Consider the following 26,425-nt stretch of genomic DNA (forward strand, 5'->3'; position numbering starts at 1 on the left):
AAGGCCTCCTTAAAACCTACCTCTTTGACCAAGCTTTTGGTCACCTGTCCTAATATCTCCTTATGTGGCTCGGTGTCAAATTTTGTTTGATAATCGCTCCTGTGAAGCGCCTTGAGACGTTTCACCACGTTAAAGGCGCTATATAAATGCAAGTCCTTGCTGTTGTGAAAGGTGCGATATAAATGCAAGATCTTTCTCTTTAAATACTACTATTTTTCTTTTTAAATCACCATTAACGTACTTCACAATTCTTCACAGTGATTGAGGAGTTGAATCCTGAAAACATATAAGCTGTAAGAAACGTATCTCCAGTGAGATGCACGCACTAAATAAATGTGAATTTGTTCCATTATTTTACTATACGCTTCCCTGCCCTTAATATTTAGAAGCACAGATGGGCGACACTTTAGAGAAAGGTACAAAAGCCTTGTCAACAGAAACTGAGAGCTTTCGATTTTGCATCATCCAATCTTACCAGAGGCAGAATCGGTCAGAAAATTCGTTAGTTGCAAGTTTGAAAGGTTCGTTCACTCCACAAGACCAAGAATTGCAAATCGCCATGCTTTGGATAGCATAATGCGTCCACTAATTAAATGAATGTATTCACTCATTGCACAAAATCGTTACATTAGCCAGGAAAAATGGGAACTGGTTTATTTATTCAGCGGTCGGTGGCACACTCAAATCGTGACTGCTGCATAGTACAACGCGTTTCCCAGTAGAAAAAAAAACTGCTCTTGCTAAATTACAGTGCTCCACGACAGTTGTGGAAGCCCATCTGCGGCCCATATTTGTTTGGCCGAATGTAATATTATTCTCTGAGTGATTTTTTAAAAAAAGAATCACTCACACAGGCGCGACGTCGAGGCTAACGGGCGCAAATCCATCAAATAGCCATATTTCAGTCAGGATTTCAACTCAAGTGATTTCGATACTCAGTTATTGTCTGTGTTTTTTCTCTCTCTAATAGGTAAAAGTCATTTATCGTTTTTGCATCTGAGCTGGAAGAATTAACATTGAGTGCCAACACATGACAAGGCTTGTAGGAAATGGACTAATATTTATACAATAGTTGTTCAGTCCCCTTACCTGCAGATTGCTGTAACTATAATACATTTCTCTCAGATATGTAAGGGAAAGGAAAGCGGTAAAACGCTGATGATGATATGGAATAAATGTCAGGTATTTACGATTGTATTCCATACAGAAGGTAAAATTGCATGTTTGTTCTTTTTACCTATTTTATTTCTAGATATTAAGCATGGTAATATAAATCAACTCGACTAAGGTTTATACAATTGCACCAGTGTGCAAATGGGAAATAAGTAACGAATTTAGGGAGAGAACAAAACGAACATGGTTAATGGTCCGATATTAATACATTCCCTTAAGATGGAATTTTAAACGCGGCACATCTATCTGCAATTTAATTAATGTTGCTAGCAGGGCTCCAGACCTCGATTTTATTTACTGCATGAATTCCCCACTCTGACAATAAAAGATTGTGTTGAGAACTGGACCGTAATTCTAGCAGGCCCCGTCGGAAAACTCGTGCAGATTAATTTAGATTGAGAGCTGAGCTGAAGGTCAATACTGAGCGACGACTCCATTCGCCAACCCAACGTCATGTTCAGTAATGGGACCGGTTAAATCAGTGGTAAGGGGAACGGACCCTTAATAAACGTTAAATAGTCGCGCAGTCGAATTTTCTTTTTAACTTTATACCGCACAGAATTCCAGGCAATTGACCCCACTTATGATGCTGGTTGTATTTTATTGCAGCCTTGGGTAATAAAGGCTGAAGCTGTCCGATAGGTGGCGCTGTAATTGCAGGCGACCATCACTGCAGCACAGTCCCGCTGCTCCCGTCTCTCAACCCTGGACTTTGCTCAGCTTTCATGCCTTGTTTTTTTTCCATAATTCGTTGATTATTTTTTTGTCTCAGGTGCATATCATGTTTTCAGTCAAGCACCCCGTTTATTCCAACAAACTTCCACTTGTCTTATTTTTTTTTTAAAAAACCATCATATTTTCCCCGTGCAGTATATTTTTCGTTGGTAGATTTTTTTTAATAATAAACCACCGTTCACCCTTTTTTTAAAAAAAAAATAATGTCTCTACATTTAATTCGATTGATCGCATCGAGATATTTAAGGGCACTTAAGCAAGAGTAAACTCGGATCAGGAAAACGGTTGTCAAAAGCTGCACTTGCTGTATCTTACGTCAGTTTGCTGATGCCTTGATAGAGTCAAATAAACAAAAGTTAACTATTAAACGCATAACAAGGTGTATGAACCCTCGTTTACGCACATCCCTGCTAACTGCACAAAATGCACTGAACATTTCAGGCCTGCAGTCGAACATATATGTTCATAAAATGAATAGGAGTTTTCACTAAAATCTGAGGAGGTGGCGCACCATAACTTTGTTTTTGTACACAGTTGGAGTTATTGTACTTCAACTCAATTACAGTCTTCTGAAGGCAGAATTAACACCGGTTGCTGTAAATATTGTTAGCAGCTTTGCTGAAAGAAAGCGAACTGCTCAAAAGCCAATTGCCCCAAACAAAACAAAAAGACACCTTAATAAGCGACACCATATCTGAACTGTGTGCACATTCGAAGCAAGTTGCCTGCATATCAGTAATTTATTGTATGTGAAGTGCTTTGAGACCTTTCTGAGAGACGTGGGTACGACTCTTTAACTAAATGCAAGTTTTTCCCCTTAAAGTTTTGAGGGTTTAAGAAGTGGAATACACAATATTAACCTGCAATAAAAGGAAGCACCTTTTCAAATCAGATTCACATATATCTATCATTACGATCCGGTTTTCATTTCGCTTTACTTACTGTGTTTTTTAATGACTTTTTTCGACTGTAGGAAGGTGCGATTTAAAAGCAGCAGATCTTTCGCTGTAGAAATGCTGCCTGATGAGTCTGTGTGTGGAAAAAAAAACTGTTTACATTTTACAGGAATTTACGGTCTCTGAGCGGAGCCAGTGGACGGCGCCCGTGCCCTGCTAATTAACGCCTGGAATTCCAGACAACGCCAGGGATCGGAAATCCTGCCCCCCCCCCTCCTTAATCGAAATGCTTTGAAAAAAAAGACAAATAAACTTCGGAAAGCAATATTTCAATTCCCTTTACATTATGGCAAAACTGGCTTAAGACAAAGAGACTGCCTATCCGCTCTAGAGGTCTCGTAAAGCGTTGGCCGATAGGAAATAAAAACTCAAAAAACGTTTATGAGCAAATTGGAGTTTGCCGATTTATTCCTTGCAGATTATACGATTTCGTAGAATTTATTGGCGTTGCAGCAACGGTTATTAGATTTTGTGTTACTGTAAAATAGTCATTCAATAAATGCCTAAAAGGTGAACGAGCTACTTGGCGCACTGAAACACATAAATGCTTAATCAGACATGGACCTCACACTTAAATACAATACACACCTGTGTGGGAATCCACATGCCCGCTGTTTTCCTTTCCATTTAACAATGCATACTGACAGTTTTAAGAAGCAGTTTCACTGACACTGACAATAGCGTACGTGGGTTTTTTCTTCGCACGGTTCAGAATGGACATTATATCCTCGTTGAGTTCGGCTTTAAAATTAACTTCGAACTGTCATTATAATTTTAAATGGGAGTGCAGGAACAGAGAGACCTGGGGTGTTTTTTTTCACACAAATCTTTGACGATGGCAGGACAAGCTGAGAAGGCCGTTAAAAAAGCATATGTGATCTTTAGTTTTATAAATAGAGGCATAGAGTACAAAGGCAAGGAAGTTATGCTAAACCTTTATAAAACACTGGTGAGGCCTCAGCTGGAGTATTGTGTTCAATTTTGGGTGCCACACTTTAGGAAGGATGTCAAGGCCTTAGAGAGGGTGCAGAAGAGATTTTCTAGACTGGGGGACTTCAGTTATGTGGAGAGACTGGAGAAGCTGGGATTGTTCTCCTTAGAGCAGAGAAGGTTAAGAGGAGATTTGATAGAGGTGTTCAAAATCATGAACGTTTGGATGGAGTAAATAAGGAGAAATTGTTCCAGAAGGGTCCATAACCAAAGGACACAGATTTAGGGTGATTGGCAAAAGAACCAGAGGTGGCATGGAAACGTTTTTTTATGCATTGAGTTATTATGATCTGGAATGCACTCCCTGAAAAAGTGGTGGAAGCAGGTTGAATAGTAACTTTCAAAAGGGAATTGGGTAAATAGTTGAAGGGAAAAAAAATGCAGGCCTACGGGGAAAGAGCAGGGAAAGTAAGACTAATTGAATAGCTCTTTCAAAGAGCCGGCACAGGCACGATGGGCCGAATGACCCCCTTCTGTGCTGTACCACTCTATGATACTACTACGATACTATGATCATAGAATCATAGAAGCATACAGCACAGAAGGAGGCCATTTGGCCCATCATGCCTGTGCCCACTCTTTGAAAGAGCTATCCAATTAGTCCCACTTTCCCTGCTCTTTCCACATAGCCCTGTAATATTCTCATTTTCAAGTATTTATCCAATTCTCCTTTGAAAGTTACTATTGAATCTGCTTCCACTACCCTTTCAGGCAGCTTTTTTTTTGGTTGTGAGCGTCTTATTCTGCTGCACCGACGCAGTGTCTTGCTTGGCAGGGCTACCCCACTGTTTTAAGCCGGATACGGTGCCAGTCTGCAAAATTTTTTAAGAGTTTGACCGAAGGAGAAAAGTTTACGATCGCGTCCTCGATTTTGAGACAGTGAGACTCCACAGTGTGCGAGCCTGTGCCACGTTCTCGAGCGACATGTTTGTAACTTACTGTACAATTCCATTTTCTCTTCCTTTTAAGTTTTAGTTTAACTGAAACAACCGATAGCACATAGCTCGGGAACATGATTCCTATTTGGGAATTAGCTGCGCTACCACTGACCACCATTAACTCAAACGTGTTGGGACCGTGAAAGAGACATCACAGTATGATAAGGCTTAAGTTAGGAATTAGGAAATAAGGCGTCCTAAATAAAGTGTTAATATCAGCATCTTAGATAAAACAGTGGAACTACTGGTCTTTATTAAAGGATAGATGGGGAGCATAGGGCAAATTAAGACTGCAAAAATGCAAATATTCGTAGTATAAAATATGGAAGTGACTGTGTTATTCGGGGCTATATGTAATCTCATTTATACAGTTATTGTGTTTCCGACAATAATTTAGAAAATCAAATAACAAGCCCGAAGCTCCCTTTTATTCTGGAATGTGTACTCCACAGTAAGGTTGTAAGTCTCGCTCTTTGAAGCGGTCGCCTGTCAATGTTTATTTTACTGTATTAACTGACTACCTTGTTTCAACACTATTTTAGAAAACGCGAGATGGAAAATTGCACACATTCTTGGACATTAATGTGAGATCAGATGCTGTGAAAATGCATTTATTTGAGATTGGGACATAATAACAATTACTTCAACTGAGCAAACCTCACGGATCCAGATCTGAAAATCTGCCTTATATCGTATACATTCAGAAGGTGTATATCGCTGGCTTTAGATTAATTGCTTAGTAGAACGGCTGGGATTTATAAGGGTCACGCTCGTATTCTTGTTGCAATAATAACAGACTTATTTGTAATTACTGGAGCGGTAGTGATTATATGGTGTTCTTAACAGGTTTTGTGTAAAATGTATATTATATCAGTAGATTAGTTTAAAATTTGAACGATCTGACTCTCGGGAGTTGGCCGTTTCTGATCCTCACTGTAACAGCCACGTGAGGTAACATGTAAACAGTGTAGTGAGATTTACAATATGACCACATACATCTATTTATTTTATGGAAGTTGGTTATGTATGAATTTCTTTGTACATATTCTCTGTTGATCGGTCACTTTTTCTTTCTATATACAATGGAATCCGTACAAAAGGCGGATCTCATCAAAAGCCCATTTCTTATCCAGCTGTACAATTCCACTTCCCTTTCACTCCCGTTTCATAGAATCCATGATGCAAACATGGTGCTTAAATACACTCTCGTGGTCCAAGAGTAAACGTGGCCAGTTACCGCATGCTCACTGACTATAACCAGAAGTTTTTTCCCCCCTCTTCTCCATCTAATCACAGCCGCTTGCTTTAGAAGTTCGCTGCCTTTTGTATAAAATAAAGTTTTCGTTAAGGTATTTCACGTTTTTTTTTGGTTTAATCTTGAATTGCGGAATGAATAATGACACCAGCTTGCCGCACCAAGCTTTGAACTGGGCGATGTTTATCTGTAGTTTATAGTAATCCTGATCCCAGTATAATCCTAATCAACGCATTATATCTCTAGGCAAATAATACATTTAACAGGATCCAACTCTATGTGTATTTAAAGGTGCCAACACTATATTCTCTATACATTTTGCCTAGCTTTTACTTTTTAAAAAAATTATTCACGCCTTAAATACATTGGACTTTTTTTGCTTAAATTAGAGACTTCAATTTACAAACAACTGTACGGGCCCTTGAATATTATATTTCTTTGTATACACGATGCAAGGAAAATAATTAACTGTAACTTGTTCTACTACAGATGGCGTTTTCGAGATAGTCCATTTTAAATCTATTGTTTCAAAACAATGTAATAAACTTAACACAAAGCGAAATCCCCGTTTCAACGAGTTAATTTCGAATTAGATACCTTATTTTACGAAGTGTTAGAGAATGTATGTACATCGTTACAAACGGGAAGAAAATCGCATTTATGTAGCGCCTTATCACATTTCTTAGGAACGTCTCAAAATGCTTCACACACAAATAATGCAGTGACTCTTCTGTGAGTCTTCTCTTCTGGGAACAGAACCAAACTTGGTGCTGCTTTTAACCATGTTTTTAATTCTATAAATCTGATTAAATGTTCTGGTTTTATATTTCCGGAGACGTGGCTCGCACTCGTACAACTTTGACTTGCCAGAAGTTATATAGCACGGGTTCTCCTGTTAAATGTTATCGCTCTATAACCTTAACCTTGCTTAACCTCCCAACATCGCCTTCAGACTTTACACCATTTACTCCTAAATCTTAATCCTCGCACAATCTCTTAACATTCACCTCACTAACCCGAAACGACTTTAGTGTATAGATCACGGGCGGGCACAGCCTGGTTCCGTGCTGCAGCTTGTGATAGCGTGTCAGTCTCCGAATTCTATTTACCTCAAAACATATTTCTCAAGAATTTCAAATTGCATTCTACCCTTGGTCTACTTGTCAGTTCCTTTTCATTTTTTTCCAGTCTGTCCTTTATATGAAAAGCAGTCTGCATGTGGAAAATATGCATTATTATTCACAGTAACTGCATTAATTCAGAATTTGAACGTGCTTTGCGTAACTGAAAGGTAATGAAATGATATTCATGTATGTATTTATGTATTTATGCCTCCACCCCTATATGGACATGTTTATGTATATTTTGACCATCTCTATATGCCAGTGTCTGAATCTTTGTATTTCTGTATTTAAACAAAGATATTACTCATTCGGCATTCATCTAAATAATCTAAACAAAACATAAATATATTAACAAAAACTATGCAGAACGCAGTGAACTTCCAAAACGCGTTTCTATCTCTATATATTGCTCTTAGCGAACACGTGATAATTGGGAATAATTATTCTTGGATCAAGGGTTTGCATAAATGCCATGTTTGGATCATGAATTCTATTAAGTGAGATTGATCTTTGAGTGGTTTAGCAATGCAATGCATTTATACATGTATAACTGTACCTGTGTGTGCATATGTTTGTGTCTGCCTGTTCGTGCGAATGTGTCTATCTGTTTCTGTATATATTTATAATGGTCTGGATCCATGTATGTCTGTCTACATGCACATTGATGTGTGCACATATATACAGCGATTCTGTTGCATCTACTCCTATTCAAAGATATGTGCAGTGTAAAGTCACAATCCAATATGTTAACAATGTTTAACAGGCACCGGTAATATCGTTAGACCGACGTCAGTTACAAACATGCCTTACTTATCAGAAATATCACCCGAACATTTTAATACCAAAATTGATTAGCAAGCGAATTAGATTTGGACAATCCAACAAAAATCTTACAAATAATAATGACAACAAAACACAAAACAGAACCGAGATGGCGTTATATTTGCTTGTGCGGGAAAATTCCGCACAGAATAGGAAATTTGTATTAGAACACCAATAGTAATTGTTACTCTTTACTGTCGAAGTCATTAACTTTTAATCTGCTTTTTAATTGTTTGTGCCCCAACAATGTTTTTTTTTAAATTTCAAGTGGGATTTGACGCGATTATGTCTCTGGTTATATAATCTAATAAATAAATATAAAATGACCACGTTAACGGCGATCTTAACCTACGTTTGCCACTAGATGCCACTAGTTCCTGTTGTAAACATCACAGAGTATAAGCTACTCATATTTACGTCAAGAAATCTGACGCCTTTAGAATGGGTTACTTAGTTCCAATGTTGCTTAGATTGTAATTAAAAGATTTCAATCAGATCTTTTTTTGTGAATAAGCTGCTGATGTTTGGGAACTGTAATCTTCAAAGACTCACACTGCTGTAAACTGTAACCGAGCGTTTTATTTTATTATTTAGCGGGGGAAACTTTATTTGGAGCCTTTGACTACCTCGTTCAAACAATTTTTTTTGTTAAAACAGTCTTAATTAAAAATAACATTTTTCATAACTAATAAATGAACTTGGTATACAAGTTCTGCTGAATTGCTATGTGTATCAAAGCACAGCGACTTACAACAGGCTGTAGAGCATAGTTAAAAAAAAGTTATGAATTAGGTTTACTATTTGCAAGGTTCCTTCAATCCTATCTCAAAAAGATGCAGCCCTAATTTTGATGCTAAGATGACAGTCTGAGACCAAATTCCGGTATATATTAAACAGGCGGGACACAGGGCATTGGATTTTTAATTAAAATGACAAGTGGCTGTACAGTTATTCTTCTAGATATAATCGGTTGTGTGGAAACTTACAGCAGCGTGATTTTTTTCTTCTCATGTCATTTTTTCCCTTTTTATTATACCTTTTTTTGATTCTTGTTTCATGTTTTTATTCTTGGAATTGCTTAGATTTCTTCTACATCCACCCATTAGGGACATTAGTAACGTTTACAGTCATAACCAACATCTGATTAATTCTAACGACCATTCCCTCTCCGAACAATCTTTCAGCTCAAGGGGAAAATGCTTCTAGATATTGGAATGCAATGTAAACGTGCGTTTCCAGTTTTTAAACTGCACTTGCATTTAAAACAAGCGATTTTCTTTAATGTATACCCTGGCTGTGCCATTATTCCTCAAGCAGTTTCCAGACAGCTCAGGTACCCGACACGACTTTAAATAAAGAATAAAGACCCTGGCTTTAATTCTGATTGATTTCACCATCTGTCTAACTTCCATGAGGAATAAGCTGTTTGATGTTTGATAATTATTATAGTCGATTGAAACCACCGTGATCTCACATCCCAATGTCGAACAAATAAAGATAAAGTATTCAATATATCATTAGGCATGCTAACAATTATTGGTGTCTAGCGTTTTTCCGAATGGAATGATAGAAAATGGACTTAAACGACCGAGGGGTCATTGAGTGTCAGTCTTGAACGTTTAGTAAAACTAACAGAACTATTAGAGAACTAATAGAACTGACCATTTTGTCCAGCAAACGAGGCCCAAATATTAACCCCTTTAAAATGCAATGAAAATCCCAGGGCCCACATTTGGAATAAGTCCCAGGCACAAACCTGTCTGATTTTTGTACAGTCACTTGCACGTGTCTGTCCCATCAAGTCACAACAACGCACCGTCCCGAGTTTGGACAGGTCAATCCGTGATGTCCTATCTGCCCCAACCCGCGGAGCCATTCTGTCTCCTTCAGCCTGTGTGCAATGCAAAAAAAATATACATTTCTACTGTTCAAACTAACTCAAAGGCCTGCAACGGATGGACCAGTGACGTCCTAGCAGCAAGATAAGAAAAAAATATTATTGATAACTGTATAAAAATCTCCCAACCCGTCAGCGGAGCCATGCATCCCACCGGTGAACAGATCCTACCCAATTGTTTAAATTTGAAATAAATGTGTTTCCATTCCTTTTAAAATTTTGTAAGATTTCATTATATTTTACGGAGATTCAAATTAGAACATGGTGCATGCACGTTATTGGAATATTTAGGAAAACCGCCGGAAATTCAAGACCGAAGCGAAACTGCGGTTCGTTTAAAGAAAGATGGTAAACCGTATATGATAAAATCCCGTAAATGTAAAGTATAAGTTGAACAGTGTAAAACAATGTAATCGAACAAAACGTGCAATTGAACCGCAAAATATGAAGGGTTTTTAATTCAAGGAAATTTCCTTCTGTTAGATACTTCTATAATTGTTTATTCTGCATTTAAGTAACTTCAAAGATTATTTAGAATATTACGCTCCTATAACGCCCATCCTTAAATATTTATGACATTATTATGAAGTATTAACGACGTATTTCAAACCAAAAGCCTGTGACCGTACCAACGTGGAACAGAATGGTTGAAATATAATTACCAGTTTGTACACGAAGGAAGGAATTCTATCCGACTTTTGCCAAACGGAGGATCAATGCACGTGAAACTTTCTTTGGAGTACTTCAAGCTGCACTGGATATCAAAATTATTAATGAACGAATCCTTTTCTTGGTACTGAAAAGATTTGTGACACAGTTAAAAACTCCTATATATTTTCTCTCGCAATGAAATATGCTTCTGTGTTTCCTTCTTTTCAAGGGGTTTCAAGTGGTGTTCGATGCGCTGCTCCACTTTTCTTGTCAAAATGTTTACTATTTAGTTATTGCCAAAAAAAAAATCCAATGACAAACACTGAATCTGGCTCCATAGCCTGAAAACAGACAAACTGCAGAATCACTGGCAGTGACACCCAGGCCTCGACCACTTGGGAGGTCTTCACCGTACCGCAGAACAGAAAGGGTCTTTCTTTAATATATATATATATATATAATCACAGGTCTGGTTCGTTATCGTAGCCTTTTGGAGAGGCGAAAAGGGAGAAAAAAATGTAACAAAAGAACGTTTGGTGCATGAGCCTACAACGAATCTGCCTCTTTAACTGAGCAAGTTTTATATGCAAAGGAATAGTGAAATGTCGATTTTTGTTAAGAGAGATTTTCCCTGCACGCTTGTTCAGCATTTTGGAGCTTATGACCTTATTTTAATGTTTAATTAGACAATTTTTTTTTGCAACTTTCACAATCAGACTTGTCGCTATCATAACGCGCGCCTATTGTGTTAACATAAAAATCAATTAAGGTTTTTGGCTCTACGAAGAAAAACGAACTCTCCTTACTTGTGTTACTAAGTGTAATCTCACCACCTCTCTCCTCCACACACTGATATAAATCATGTTTTCAGGTTTTTTTAAAATTTCAGATTTCCCTACAAACTATTGTGACCGTTTCAGATTCCAAGCAGTTACCGGCTAAATTTTAAGGGCATTTCCTGCAACCCCCCCACCCCCCTCGCCAAATTTTTAAAAAATTGAGATTTGTTAAAAGCGGCCACGTCTCCTGCAGTCGGCTCCTGCTTTGGTGTCAGCGTCTCGCAACATGTGCTAGCAACCTTTGGTTTTGACGGTTACAGAAAGAAATGAGAGAAATTGGCAGGAATGTGTCCCTGTTGTACATAAATGAATGGAAATTGAACAACTCGTTCTCCGAGCCTCTCCTTTTGGATTGTTGGAGTAACAATCATTTTACTTTCAGTCTCAACAAGCAATTGTTTCCGACTCATGCAAAGACGAATTTTGACAAGATAGATGAGCTTTTTTTCCTTAAATTAATCTTTGCCTTTCTGCATAAATATGTGCCATATACATATTGCACACACAAATATATGGCATATATATTGCATACATATATTGCACACACACACACACACATATATATATAGCTCACATTCCTGGCAAGTTCTGTGTAATAGTAAAGAGAATGTTTTCAAGGATTGCCATTGTTTGTTATTGGTTCTGAGTTAATAAGGTTTCACGATTAATATGCAAACACGGAAACACTACGTAGAAAGTCGGAAGCGTCCCAAACAGGTCCCCGATCTTCAACAAGCCGGTGACTCTTCACAATTAGAAAATACCAAGGGCAACGAATGGTGTCAGAACAAATTTAAGGTAATACACACCCCCCCACACAAATCACCCTATATGCTATACGTAGAAATACATTTTGTTATTTTGCCAAAGGTCGACTTACCTTAGAAATGAAAAAAAAATAATGATTTTTAGGCCAAATTAATCTGAGAGTCTCGCTTCGGAAACAAAAGGGAAAAATCGAATTCGTTTTGTTGATAAGTTGAAAACAAAATATCAGGAAGGAGAGTGCGCGAAGACCCTTACGGGTCCCAGAATAAACTGAGAGCTCGGTATGGTCAGATGAGGGGGTGAAGGAGTGGTAAGGATGTTTAGATATAAAATTCCAACTCTGATGAATTCAGACGTGCCTGATTTGCCGCGACGATATGCTTTCGATCGAGTATATGGCGAAAGGGCTGTGGAGACGTACAGGACAGTGCGGAAACCCAATCTCACATACAGTAGCGGCAAGGCCTCAGCTCCATCTGGGATCTGTCACACTGACAGCGCCATAGGTCAGAGACAGACTCACCCAAAAACACAACACAGCATCTCCAGAATATCAGACCATACACCCACTGCCAGATAGCGTCCAACGCGACTTTCCCGCGGCTGTACGTTCAATGGTCTGTCAGAAATTAACACCGAGACAAATCCTCGGCATTTTCAATACGGACTTGGAGCTCAGGTTAGCTTTTCATTTGCCTGCCCCTTGACTGCACTTTTAATGATCATAAATCGAATATACCATTCTGAAAATTTAGCATTTGGCGTATATTTTTTTATTAAGATTTAACCAAGGTATGGGCAATGCAGCCATTGCATAAACTAGTCCAAATGATTCCCAATGTTGTTGTGGATGGTGCAAATGATGTGTTTTCAGACTCCTGTTAGGTTCGGTCTTACGAATAGCGCGCTCTCTCTATATAAAAATACCCATTGTTAACAACTTTACATATCGATAGGGTTGGCGCCTCAAATATATATATATATATAAACTGATGTGTTTTCAGGTTCCTATTAGGTTTGCTTTTACGAATAAAAGCAAAAAATGCTCAGTAAGTCAGGCAGTATCTGTGGAGAAAGAAACACTGTTAATGTTTCAGGTCGAAGGCCTTTCGTCAGAACCGGAGAGGTCTTCGACCTGAAACGTTAACTCTGTTTCTGTCTCCACAGATGCTGCCTGACTTACTGAGCTTCTCCAGCATTTACTCTTCTTATTTCAGATTTCCAGCATCCGCAGCATTTTGCTTTTGCTCTTACGGATGTCTCTCCCTCTTTCATTAACTTCCATTGTTAACTTATTAAACGTCTACAGAGTTGGCGCCTCATGTATATATCATATATATATATTTAGAGAGAGAGACATTTAATGAGTTAACAATAGAAATTAGTTCAAGTCACTCGATCTGAAGACCCTTACAAGCATTTGTGTTCGCATGTACACTCCATCCCATATATTCTGCAGCCCAGCTATGAGCACATTCCTGGCAATTCCCTGATATATGGAAATCGTTATCTGACCCCAGGTTTGCTGCTCGCATTCTGGCCCAGTCAATCTTGTTTATATTCCCGTCCGGTTACGTTGAGCAATTGTTTCGCCAATCTCCACCCCATTGAAGACAGACACTGCACGAAATCCAGATATTTAAGGCTTTAATTTTGGATAATTCACTATTAAGATTTTTTTTCTGTTACATCTCATTTCCCTAACTGCTTTGACCAAATTATGGAGTGCTTAGAGAAGATTACTCAAGGATATAATTAACAACGTGAATGTCGAAATAAGTATAATTAACGTGGACTTTTTATATTATTTTGGCTGATCTGTAATTATCACCATAACTTTCAAAGTTTCACATACGAGACGAATACTGAGTGGTCAGTAAAGTAGATTTTTTAACGCCATAAAGCAAGGCAGCTTCCAGAAACCTTCGCTCTTTTTAAAAACGCTATTCTTAAAAATCTGTCAGACGAAGAGCAATTTGATTTTCGATAAAGGACATCCCAGCTACAAAGCGATCAGTTAACGTAATCTTTTTTATCCCTCAGCGAAATTCATTCATTCATTTAAAAAAATATATTTACTATAAGAACCTGATTGCCGTCTCTGTTATAATTGGAATGCAAATTGCTGGAGGCTCCCCAAATCTATTTTAAGGAGAGTACCTCATTCGTCACAATTAACCAGTCCCTATAGCTCATAATTTTAGGAAGCCAATTCAAAATGGAGGAAAGGCCAAGAGGCCACCAGCTTAAATCTAGCAATGAAACTTTGGTACCATAACAAAGGGACCTCCAAACATAGGTCGCTGTTTCTTTTATGGAGAGTGTGGGGGGCTTTTCCCCTCCCTTAAAATGTGCCAAATTGGACTATGTAATTCTTTCACCTTGTAAAATAATTTTTTTTTAAAAACTTTTGATTTCGAGATGCAGTACACCCAGTGTTAGGCTATTATTTTACTATTAAAAATATATCACAATAGTCACTACTTCGTCACTGAAAGATTGGGTACATTATTTTAATAAAAATGGCAGTTTCCAGATTTACATTGCTAGACACGGTTATTTCAAAGCTGAGCTCACCTAATGCCATCCATTTGGACTGAATGAAACTTTGTCAACAATAACAAGGTTGTGCACACCGGGTCGTGCAAATTTCTTTAATGCCTTCTATAAAGCCCACTGTAGAGACCGAAAATCGACTGGAAACTTATGAATCACGTCGTAACGATCGTAAGTTTCAGTCAATTTTACCCACGCATGAAATAGTTCCACAGAAAAAAAATGCTTAATCATTCGGAAATGTAGAGTCTAGTCTAGTTATATATATATATATATATATATATATATTTACACACACGGATTATGTATATATGCACACACTTATGCATATACACATACATTTATATCACATTATATATGTATATACACACAGATTCTATGGATATATACACACTATATATGTACATATCACACATGACATATCTATACGCTCACGCGTAAACATATGCATATACATATGTGTGAATGAGAATATTTCCATTCGTTAAACCACAACACACAGCCCACATACACTGACACCACACACACACACCCACATACTCTCAAACCATACATATACACACCACACTTGGCCTCCACACACACTCTCTCGCTTTTTCACTCACGCACACATTCTTTCTCGCACACACAAACACTTTGCAGTTGCCTTTAAAAGTAGCCAAGGAGGATATAACACGCACTGCACTCTCTGTTACCGCGATGGAACACATTTAGCACAGGATCCCGAATGGCGCACACGTACATTTCTGCAACACACACTGGCATCTGCATTCCGTATTTTGAAATCTAATGCCTCCAACTGGAAGGAGTTGGGATGATTACACCCAATTCGAGAACAGGATGGCTCCTGGCCGTCTGATCTGACGTCAACATGTCTATAGGCAACTTTGGAAAGATAGAGAATGCAACCGGGGGGGAGGCCTGAGCACAGTAATCACTCCCAGATGTCTGTAATACCAGAAATAAGAACTTGTATGGTGTTGCAAGATCAAACTTTAAGCCAACAATATAAAATACGACGAACAAAGTCGCAAAAAAAAACTGCCCAGAGGAACAGAATATATTGCTTTCGGTGAGGATAAATAGAGAAGTTGGAAGTCTATATCGAAGACTTGTTTGAATCATGTCAGTTGCCATAAGTAGAATTCCAACAACTTTGTAATCTTTGTTTTTTGCAGATTTGACTGAAGAATAACTGGAAATAAATACATTTCCGAACAGGCAATGTTTGATAACACTTAACTATCAGATCGAACCGATTTGGGGTTAAAAAGTAGTTAGTATTTTTTTTAACCTTCAATTCAGAAGCGTTGCAATCGTTTAAAATACAGGTATTAAATATGTTTTTAAAAAAAAATGTTTTGCATGAGAACGAGCCACCTGCTTGTAAGGTCAATTTTATTTCTTTGTTTTTTCTCCTGGCATCAACCTAAAGGTCGTTCCAAGGTCAAGGATTATCTGACGCTTCAATCGGAGGGGAATGGCCCGTGAGTTTATCTTTGACGCCATCTTGACACTGATAACAAATTATCAGCAATTATCTGGTTATTGGAGCCATTCGGACCTGCTAATATCATGTTAAAGCTAATCAATTGGTATGGCCTTTAGGGATATGCGTGTTGAGGGGGGAAAGTCCGTGGATGTCCCAAAAAAAAGCAAGAGACAGGAGGTAAAGATAGTAGGCCATTGATGCTCGAATTAACATCAAGATGATGCCTCCTTATCGGGTGGAAGTTTCAAGTAGATTTTATATTCAAAACCCGCCAACCATTTCAGCGTACTGGGGTCAATTCAGGACTCGAGATTATAAGGGAGCAGGCTATTGCACTATCTATGTATATAAAGTGATATATTTATAATCAAATGCGTGTGTAACATTCACTACTAAATGTTGCACGTGTGATTAATTGTAAATATATCACCTTATAGTCAGTCACGTAGGCTGTCTATGTAAGCATTCTTTTACATAAATGTCAATTCTAATTCTTTAGAAAACGTTCCAGCCATTTGGAAGAAGACATCTGTCTGTATCTCTTTAACTCATAAGCCATTTTCTCTGCAAACATTAAGTACCATTGTTTATATGCTATAACTCATAGGCATTTAAAAAAAACTATTTGTATATATTATAAAAGACACATTGTAACACTGTGGTGACCCGACTTGATTTTGCTTTCTTTGATACAAGGGAGCAGTTATTGTTTACAGGTATGGGTAATCCAGACTTCCTTCTAGAGAAAAGAGGCTTTTTATTATTAGGCTGTGTTTTAAAAACGGAGATTATGGGTTGTTCGTGGGCCCCACCAATTGACGTAATTATGATTTAAAACATCGATTCATCAAAATGTCTCAGCTTCTCTGCACATAACAAGTCTATTCAATTGCCGCGATGCATATTCTGTCCAAACTTATTTTGGTCAAACACGCCAACAAGCAGCCCCAAATTACGACGTGAGACGCTTTAGATGCACTATTGTGCGCCTCTATTGCTTTATAGCATGCAGGTCCTCTTTGCACCCCTTAATGCCCCAATGTGCTGTGGATATATACATACGTAGATATATTGGTTTGCATAGGGTAATTGCATCATTTTACGGACTGGTTATTATACTGGAAACAATGAAAATGCAATCTGCGCAAAACGATTCCAAATTTCAACCATAGCTTACTCAAACGCGAGAGTTTATACTGCAAATACCGACTGAATCTATCGGCTCATTACAATCACCGCGACATTTCAGGACTTTAAAGAAATTGGAAGGGAGCAATGGAAGAATTGACGATGACGAGAAAAGCTCAGAAACGAGGCGCAGAGTCCCGTGTTATTTAAGCAGTTGTACTTTTATAATCTGACGACTCAGATTAATAATCAGAATGGGAACAATTGGTGTTCAATCTTAAAATACAATCTTCAACAATCAGATTCTACATCAAATCCTTCAATTATTGCCGCTCCGCAAAAATAATACAATTGCTGATGTTTGACACGCGAGATCTAGTTGGAAAAAGCCAAGGGACTATTTTGAGTAAAATAATAACCTTTTTAGACACCCTCAAACAAATCAAACAACGAACTAAATTATTAATGGTGGTTGAATGGAATAATTCGACGTGTAACTTGCAACGATTACAGCTGCAATACAAATGCGTTCAGTTATGCCGATTGTGGCCTAAACTGGTGATGGGGTTGAGGGATAAGGCGAGTTGGGTGAGAGAAATTCTGCTTTAAATGAGAGTTGCAAAAATCCGAATGTGACCTTGACAGGCCCCGACTGTCGTTCAGCCAACTAACTCTTTGAAAGAATTTCCCTGGGTGAAAGGGAGGAAGGGGGTAGAGTGGGGGGTGTAGCCGCGGGGTGGGGAATGCAGAGAGCCATTCACTCGAATAAATAGGTTATCAGCAACACCAAGCCCACATGGTGTATCGAGGCCATGTCACTGACATCCCCGATAGTCCATCAATTTACCTCAGGTCGTCTCACTGCACCATTTAGCTTTTAACGTCAAATCGGGCATTTGCTTCGGCTCCGGCTTGTCTAGGGCCTAAATGTTTTAACCCTGCACATGGCTATTTTAAAGAAGGCAACATCCCCAGAACACAGAGAGCTGGTAATTATATCTATACATATATATTATAGATATCCTCTCGCTAGACATTATATATATTATTAATCTACCTATATATCTATCATCTGACACAGATATATATATATATAATCCTGCTTCCTCCCTCTTATTAAAATATATTTGTACCTTTTTTTTCGAAATATAGTAGCGATATCAGCCATCAGGAAATGACTGCTGTTTATTTGTTCAGAGGCTTAATCATAATGTGTCAGCCTAGTGGCACCCAGGAACACCAGTGCTGTTTAAAAAGGGATTAATCAAATAAACATATGGCGTACAGTGCAAACCGTGATCCGCACTACTTTGTACAATCCCTCGTTTTTAAGCAAAACAGCATGATATTTTAATTCCCTGATGCAACCCTCAGCACCCCCTTTCAAATTAAGTGTGCATCTTTGTTGTTGAATTACACAGGGTGAGGTGAGAATAGATTTCCTCACGGTATAATGTTTTTTTTGGAGGGGGGGGGGAGATTTTAATTTACTGTATATATTTTTTAAATGGCTGGGGATATTAGAGAAACTGAGCGCCGACTACAATTGCAAGCGTGTTGGGTCGCTTTTATTTACTGCTCAAAATAAACTGTAATATATTCCGAGTGAGTGAAAGTCGTGTTACGTGTTTTGAGAGTTGATGGTGAAAATGATCCAGGCATCGAGGCCAGTACCTTGTTAAAGAGACAGCGAGCCGCCGTTGGCTGGATTTAACAATCCACCATCAAAAATCAGATCACAACACCAGTCTACGTTGTTTGCTACTCGTGAAAATGCATTCAACCGAGATCTTCAAGCATTTACTTTCGTAAAATAAGCACAGTGATCATATAAGGGGATGACTTAAGGCCACGCAGGGAATGGAAAAGTGCATCAAAGTTCCCCTTGTAAGTGTGAGACAGACTGCAACCATCGCTCGTATTAGCAACAAATGCACTTCTATGTAAACACAGCAAACATAAAATATGACCCTTTAGGGCACATCACTTTTCCCCATCCACAGTCAGTTTTGTTAACCCCGCAACCTTTGCCTTTGGAACCTATTTGCACGAGGGTGTAAAGCTTCTCTTATCTTTTATGGGCAATTGCAGATGTACCTACCCGAACTGGCGGTGCGTGTCATAAAAAGAGAGAAGGGATAATAATACACCCACAGCGTGCAAGCACCGAGACATTCCGGCTCACTACACAGTGACACGGGATACTGAAACGTACTGTGCAGAAAAAAAGGTCTGACATGAACAGTTGTACGATTGATTTTTAAAAAAAACTTGTCTTAAGACCTGCAATCGCCAGTTAAATAATACTCAAACCGGCTCCTCCCGAATGGTGATATATAAAATGTTAATACCGAACACACACACACACACACACACACGTTTAAGCGATACCTTTCCAGAAAGTGCATTTCTTGAGGCGCTATAAACACTGTGAGTTCCAGCACTACTCCTGACTATCTTCCACGGGTTGCATTTCAGGCCTGTCACAAGTCAAAAGTGACTCCGCATAACTTAAATGTTTTTTTTTCTTTTTTAAAAAACAATCAGTGCCATTTTAACAGCAACGGTTTGAGCCTAGAAAAATATATTTCCTTTTCAAGTCTTCGAATGCACATGGAAGCCTGTACAACAAAATAAACATACACGACGAAGCAATTTTAAGCATTCCGCAACCCCCGCCCCCGCCTCCGCCCCTCAAGTAAAATAGACTTTTTATAGAGAATTCATGTTCTGGTAGGGCCCACAGAAAGGGGTCAATCTTTAGGCCCAATCTAACCAGGCTGATTTGTTGACTACATGTCCTTATTTTGTCAACTGCGAAGTTTTTTATTTTCTGTTCACCCCACAACCCTAAGGTTTATATCGACTTAAAAAAATCCTATAATCAGTCCATCTATTAAAAAACATTTTTTTTGGGGGGTGGGGGGGGGTGGGAGTTATCTTAAAAATCCCTGTAGGAATCAATCCACGTTCCCCAGACAAGAACGCTTACTCAGCGCCGGGGAATGTTTGGAAACCTTTGCAAATCTGTTATAATTAATGTGTTGGAAGTCTGCCATTTGCGATTTAAAGTACAAAAAAAAACGTAATTCTAGCGCAGTTACAAAAAAACTTTAAACCTTACAACCTGATGCCAGACGACCCTCGTTTGCGAAAGGCAAACATTTAAAGATAATTATTGGACCTGATTTTCTTTATTAATAGGTCAAGCCGTGCTTTCATCACGGGCTAATATCACAGCTATTTGCCTTTTCATCTTTCCGTTATTATCTATCCAGATCGTGTTTAACGTACCCTGAGTTTAATCTATTCGCGTCAGTAGATCCAGTCGAAATGATGCAAATGTGTATATATATATATATACTTTTGTTAAAAAAGTGTTTTTTTTATTGACAATAATTACAACGTTTACATCTCGAATATTAAATCTCCAATTTTTGGACGGAAGTGCACAAGTCAAACAATGATTGGAAAATAATCGAACGAAATACTGCATGACCACAACACAACAACAGAATACTATATACTGCACACTAACATGACCAAATTGCACTTTGGTACACCTACTTTTCGTTCCAATATAACGTTAGAAAAAAAACCTTGAATATTTATATCCAAAAAAGACGTACAAGGTACTTTCAAAGATACACTTCACATACATAATTCTTTATCGAGAAATCTTTGTGTGTGTGTGTCTGCGTGCTATAAACATTTAACACTTAAAAGGAAAAAAAAACATTCACATCTACTATGAAACAATACAACCCCTTACCAATTTGGCCTTTCTCTTCAAAATGTGGAATGCTTTTACTTCCAACAATCCGCTCTTTCTCTCTGGGGTGGGGTAAATTGCACATATAAATAAAGTTGTTTCTGAACATATAGCTTCTGTCGACGTGCGAAAGTTTGTGTGACAAATACTTTGGGAAACAAATCTGGAAGTCTCTTCTCCCCCCACCTTCTAAGTTCAGGTTCAAACTTTCACTGTTTGAGTTCCAAAGCCCAGACGTGCTGCGGCCAGCCAGTCCTCCCTTTTGTTTTCTTGTCGTTGCTGCTGACTGTATTCTTCAAAACTTCATTCTGCCAAATCCCAGCAAAGTGAAACGCAAGACGATTATTTATGATGCAACTGGCGCCCCATTGAAAATACAAAATAAATGCACCCACAAAAATACACCCACCCTTTCTACAACTCATAAAACATACATTCGCACAAGCACGCTATTTTTTTAAAAAACGAGTATTTTAAGCAATTATGTCCTAGCTTCTGCTACGAAACCTCTGGATTCAGCTTATATTTCCCTCCCAGAAAACTTACTATGGAGTATCGTGACTGGTTCCATGATTGAGCCATATATACTTCTGGTTTTCAGATAATTTGTGTTTTTTGAGTAAACACTTCCACATTTAGCCTATGACCTGGTCGTTTTACCATATTCTCCTCGGTGTTAATAAGCTTTCCCGTGGAACATTGTTAGTAGCAGAAGCCAACGGTAAATTTGTTTCTTTAAAAATTGCTTTGGAAAACAAAAGCGACTGCTAACTCAGAAATTGTATTCGGTAGGGTTACTGCAAATAGGTCTTCGGTGCGGGAGAAACGGGTTTTGTTAAAGCTTGAAATATTCTGTCAACAGTAATGCTTCTTAAACCAGGAACTCAGTTAAGCTGGGATGTCCAGAACTCAGGGCTAACGTTCAAAAGCTGCACCCTCCCAGAACACTGCTTTTACTGGTAGTTTTACCTTTCTGTGCGAGGGATAAATTGTTAAAAGGATACGCCACAAAATAAGTTTGAAATTCTGCAAATGACTTCGGAATAGTGTTTGCATCGTTGGAACTACCAGTGAACGATTTAAAAAAAAACAATGGCAGGCATCCTGTTTCTCCAGCCTTTTGCAGGCCTGCTCAAATCCTATAAAAAAATTAAACTTGGTACAGTACCTGTAATTATTTCGTCCAGGCCTATTCCTTGCCCCCCCCCTCCTCCCTCCCAAAAAAAATTGCTTATTTTTACAAATTCCAATAGAATTCTCTAATCTATTTACAATTAACCCGAGCGCGCCTTTTTGCAATTAACTGATAAAATAATGTGGCATGAAACATCAACCAATTTGTGGTTTAAGGCTTATGGTTGGGAAATAGGTGGGAAAATTACTCTTGGGACAAAAAAAACATTGTGCAAAAATGTAATGTAACCAAACCCTAAGCTGAAAGAAAAAGATTTTTTTTTGGTTCTCTACACACACACACACACAAAAAAAAATAAAAGTGTGATCTTAATCGTCCTTACCAACTCGCGCTTCCTCTTCTCCTCCTTTACATCCACCTTCTTGATCTCTGCCTTGAAGGCCTCCGTCTCCACATTCTGGTCATCTTTGGCCAGGAGGTCCATGAGGTAGGCGATGTAGCTAGTGGCCAGGCGCAGGGTCTTGATCTTGGACAGCTTGGTGTCGGCCGGCACGTTGGGGATGCACTCGCGGAGCTCGGCAAAGGCGCTGTTGATGCTCTGAGTCCTGCGCCTCTCCTTGCGGTTGGCCGTTCCCCTGCGCTTGGTCGGTCGGCCGCCTCCTGCCACCGCCGCCGCCACCGCCGCCGCCGAAGAAGACGACGAAACGCCCCCGTACGACGAGTGGTCGAGCCCCGCGTTGCCGTTCGCGTACTCGGGGCTGTAGGAAGGCGCCATTGTGTAGTCGGGGGGAGACATCTCGGCGTGGCTGATGAGCCAGCCGTGGAAGTAAGGGCTCTCTTCGTGACAGCGGCTGGCGGCTGCAGCTGCTGCCGCCGCGGCGAAAGGATAACCATCGTGTACCACAGGGTGATGAGGGAATCCTCCAACTAAACTCATCTTTCGATTATAAAGCAATTTTCCCCAGTCCTTGTTTTTTTTTTGCTCTCCACAATTTATTGAAGAATTAAAGAGAAAAACAACAAATAAAAAAAAAACAAAATAAAGTGTGTAATTTTTTTTTTTTGCAAAACTCCTCTTCAGATATTTCACCCTTTTTGTTTTTGTTGGCGTTGTTGACCAAACAAACACAACTCTAGTGAAAGATGTTTTAGGCTTTTAAATATCGCGGTGCTTTACTTACAATCGACTTCCTCCATTGTGCTGTCTCTCCCTGGATTGTTTCCTTTGCATTAAATAACTGTCACTTGGAAAAAAAAAGCCTTCCTTAAAAGTGTGTTGTTGGGCTCCAGTGCCTACAAGCAGCATCAAGAAACACAACACAAAAAAAAAATAATTCTTCTTCAGACGGATTGGAAGGGGATGAGCACCGGTCTGCGTCTCACACACAGACACACACACACACACAAAAAAACAAACTTATTGCTAATCGTGCTCCAATATTTTTTGATCCAGTCACGACGAAGTTCAGCAGCAGTAGGATTTTTTCGAATTTGATCTCCATGTAAAGCTACATCTTTAGGGCAGCTTGGGTTAATATATGTCGTCAGAGCACCCGGCGGCCAATGGGGCTGCAAAAGGGGAGGCTCCCAAGCCGCAGCGTTAAAACTTCTCCTGACTGTTTACCTTTCTAATTGCCGAGGCTCACTTTTGGATTGGCTTGCGATTTCTTTTGCATAATGAAATTAACAATGTGTAAAAAAAAAATCTCGTAAACAGGTATTCTTCGCATACATCTTGAAAGATTTGCTCCTGGAAAGGTCGTTAAAAGATAACTATTAACAAAAAAGCCTGGAGACACCAGTGTACCTAATGCATGACGATTCATAACCTGTAAGCAAATAATGCGTGCAAAAATTGTTGTGGTAAGATTTTGAGTAAACAGTTTTATTTTGTCTCTAGTTCCTTCCTTCCCGCCAGCTGGATTTTTTTTGTTTTAATAAAATGCAATCGGTTGAGAGCATGCATAAAAGTAACTACACCCAGCGACGTTTCTCTTCCTTTCTCTCTCTTAACTCTTGTTTTAAGAGGTTGGTATATCGCGTTATTGCAGATGGAGAGTGTTTTTGCTGATCGATTTAGCGCGACTGGGGCTGATCAGATTCAACACAGACCAGTAACTGATCTGATGGGAGCACGAAAGGAAATAGTTAAAAAAAGGCGATGGCATTTCATCGCAAAACAAGCACTGGTTTAAGACAAAATCGCACGTCCTTCACTGGGGGACCTAAACGGTGAATACAATATGAGACATATTTTTTCCTGATAGAAATATGCTTTTTTAAAAAAATAACAAAGTAGTGTTTTACTGGGGGAACGGATCAAATAAGAAAGCAAAACTAGATAATATCCATTTTTCGAACCATCATTTCCCTTCACAGACTGAAAATTAATCAAACAGAATTGGGCCAAGGTGCGAATCTTGGATTAATAGATTACGACATTAAAATGGATTTGATTTTGAATAGAAAGTAACTGCCGTGAAATACGTATATAACCTCACAGAAGACAATATTTTTGATTTTTTTCCCCAGATTTCCAAACGGGCCAAGACATGAACAACGTACTTAAGATACCCAGGAAGACGAATTTGTGCAGAAAGAAGGTCAAGAGAACGGGAAGAGATCCAATGGCTTGTTGTTTTGTACTTGTTTATTATAATGTAGGTTGGATGAATCAGTTGGTGATAAAATAAGTCAATAATGTGTTTTAGTTCGGAGGAGGGTGGGTGAGCTAATTTCGTCTTCGTCGTTATTTTCTGTAACAATTTGGAAAAATAAAACTGGCAAGACACCGAAACACCCAATGTGGATTGGTTGTGGCTCGTATGAAGACTTCCAAAATATTGCAGTATAGATGGGCCTGTTTTACTCTTATCCTTTAACAGATCGTATCATGTACTTCTGCAAGGAATCATCAACTGAAGTTATTTAAAGCCGCACTGATTCATTGTATTCCTGTTTGAGTATCAAAGGCTCGTATCGACTAGCAAAGTAAAAGGCTTTGTTTTTTCTCTCTATAATTATCTTTATCCCAATTATCACTAAAACCCTGGCCGCAACGGACTTCTTGCCGTTTTCTTTTACTATTTTGGTTATATTTTCGAAGCCAGTCCAACCCACAAAAATACTAGATGGCTGAACAAATGGAATCATTGAGTGTCCCTATCGTATATCTCTATCTTGGAAAATTGATTTCTTAGTATATACAGTTTTGGAAAATCCCAAACACCGCGTACTAAATAGTGCGGTTTGTTTTTGACCGCAGTTTGCTGCCTTGTTTTAATGGAAAGCCTTATTGAGCAGTTTTAATAATCAATAAAGACATATACAAATCCTCCTTGTTATTTTACGTTTGTTTTTCTTGCTATACAAAGTAGCAAACGGGAAACAAATGTATAATGTAAAATATATATGATAAGTGAAGCGAGAATTAACACATTGTGAAAACGTTAACTTCAGCACTGGGAGAGGCCTAGATCATCTTTAAACGGAATATAACACTTGAAAAAGCGACAAAACAATTATATGATTAAATAGGGATTTTTTTTTAGAAAACAATCTTTGCCGATTTTAGAAACGCAGATCTTGGTATAATTCAACTGGTATGTTTGGATTTGAAATAAACATAAGAAACTTCAACTCCTGCTTTCTGTTAAGTACACTCCTTTGAATTTAGTTATTTTTCTGTTGCATCGTGCACGACTGTTCCAGACAGAGAGTGCCAGCAATATGGAATAGAGCATTCATTCTGTAAAAAAATAGAGCCGGCAACATTGCCCACTGTCCCGCAAATTACAAAGGGCTATGATTTTGCAACTACTAAGGGATGGGCCACTCGTTGCAGCAATTCTCAGCTTTAATCAAAAATGCTCCAAATATATTTTGGACTGAGCAAGCCGAAACCAAGCAGTTCATGCGAATGAAAATTCAACGTTTTCTCCCAGTCGTAAGGCCTGATACTCGATAAATAATCCAGTTGAAATATCATTCCGAGTATATTGGAATGCTGTTCAGCACAAAAGAAGAAATAAAAAACTGCAATACCATAGTGACTGCACGTGTGTTATTGTGTCGTTCAAATGAGCACTACGTAAAGTAAATGTTACTATTTTTCCAACATTTACAATTTACACACAGGCTATGACTTAAACGGGTTCCGTCTTTCTAAGCGAGAATCGTGTTAAATATTTCCCC

The 26,425-nt window shown here is 38.7% G+C and overlaps 1 protein-coding gene and 2 long non-coding RNA genes across 8 annotated transcripts in view; 1 reads left to right on the forward strand and 2 right to left on the reverse strand.

The window, feature by feature from the left end:
• The window catches only part of LOC137320742 (uncharacterized), a 41,324-nt gene extending 21,419 nt beyond the window's left edge, over positions 1-19,905 (reverse strand). The window contains exons 1-4 of one of the 6 annotated variants that reach the window (XR_010962638.1): positions 19,716-19,905; positions 10,553-10,644; positions 9,750-9,884; positions 2,851-2,937 (exon numbers count right to left, since the gene is read on the reverse strand). This is a non-coding gene — a long non-coding RNA (uncharacterized lncRNA). Of the gene's footprint in view, positions 1-2,850; positions 2,938-9,749; positions 9,885-10,552; positions 10,961-12,260; positions 12,593-15,446; positions 15,524-19,715 lie in introns of those variants that run through there. The other 5 variants (XR_010962637.1, XR_010962634.1, XR_010962635.1 and 2 more) reach the window with 5 other exon arrangements.
• Positions 19,906-20,688: 783 nt separating this feature from the next.
• Positions 20,689-23,740, reverse strand: hand2 (heart and neural crest derivatives expressed 2). Its single transcript, XM_067982492.1, has 3 exons — positions 23,413-23,740; positions 22,614-23,215; positions 20,689-21,404 (listed from the first exon to the last, which is right to left on the reverse strand). The coding sequence occupies exons 2-3, from the start codon at positions 23,166-23,168 to the stop codon at positions 21,306-21,308; spliced, it is 654 nt and encodes a 217-aa protein (XP_067838593.1). The 5' UTR covers positions 23,169-23,215; positions 23,413-23,740; the 3' UTR covers positions 20,689-21,305.
• LOC137320741 (uncharacterized) lies at positions 23,661-25,028 on the forward strand. The gene is made up of 2 exons (XR_010962632.1): positions 23,661-24,062; positions 24,764-25,028. It is a non-coding gene; the product is annotated as an uncharacterized lncRNA (long non-coding RNA).
• The last annotated feature ends 1,397 nt before the right edge of the window (positions 25,029-26,425 follow it).

This window comes from Heptranchias perlo, chromosome 4 (assembly GCF_035084215.1).
Source record: "Heptranchias perlo isolate sHepPer1 chromosome 4, sHepPer1.hap1, whole genome shotgun sequence".
Lineage (NCBI taxonomy): Eukaryota > Metazoa > Chordata > Chondrichthyes > Hexanchiformes > Hexanchidae > Heptranchias > Heptranchias perlo.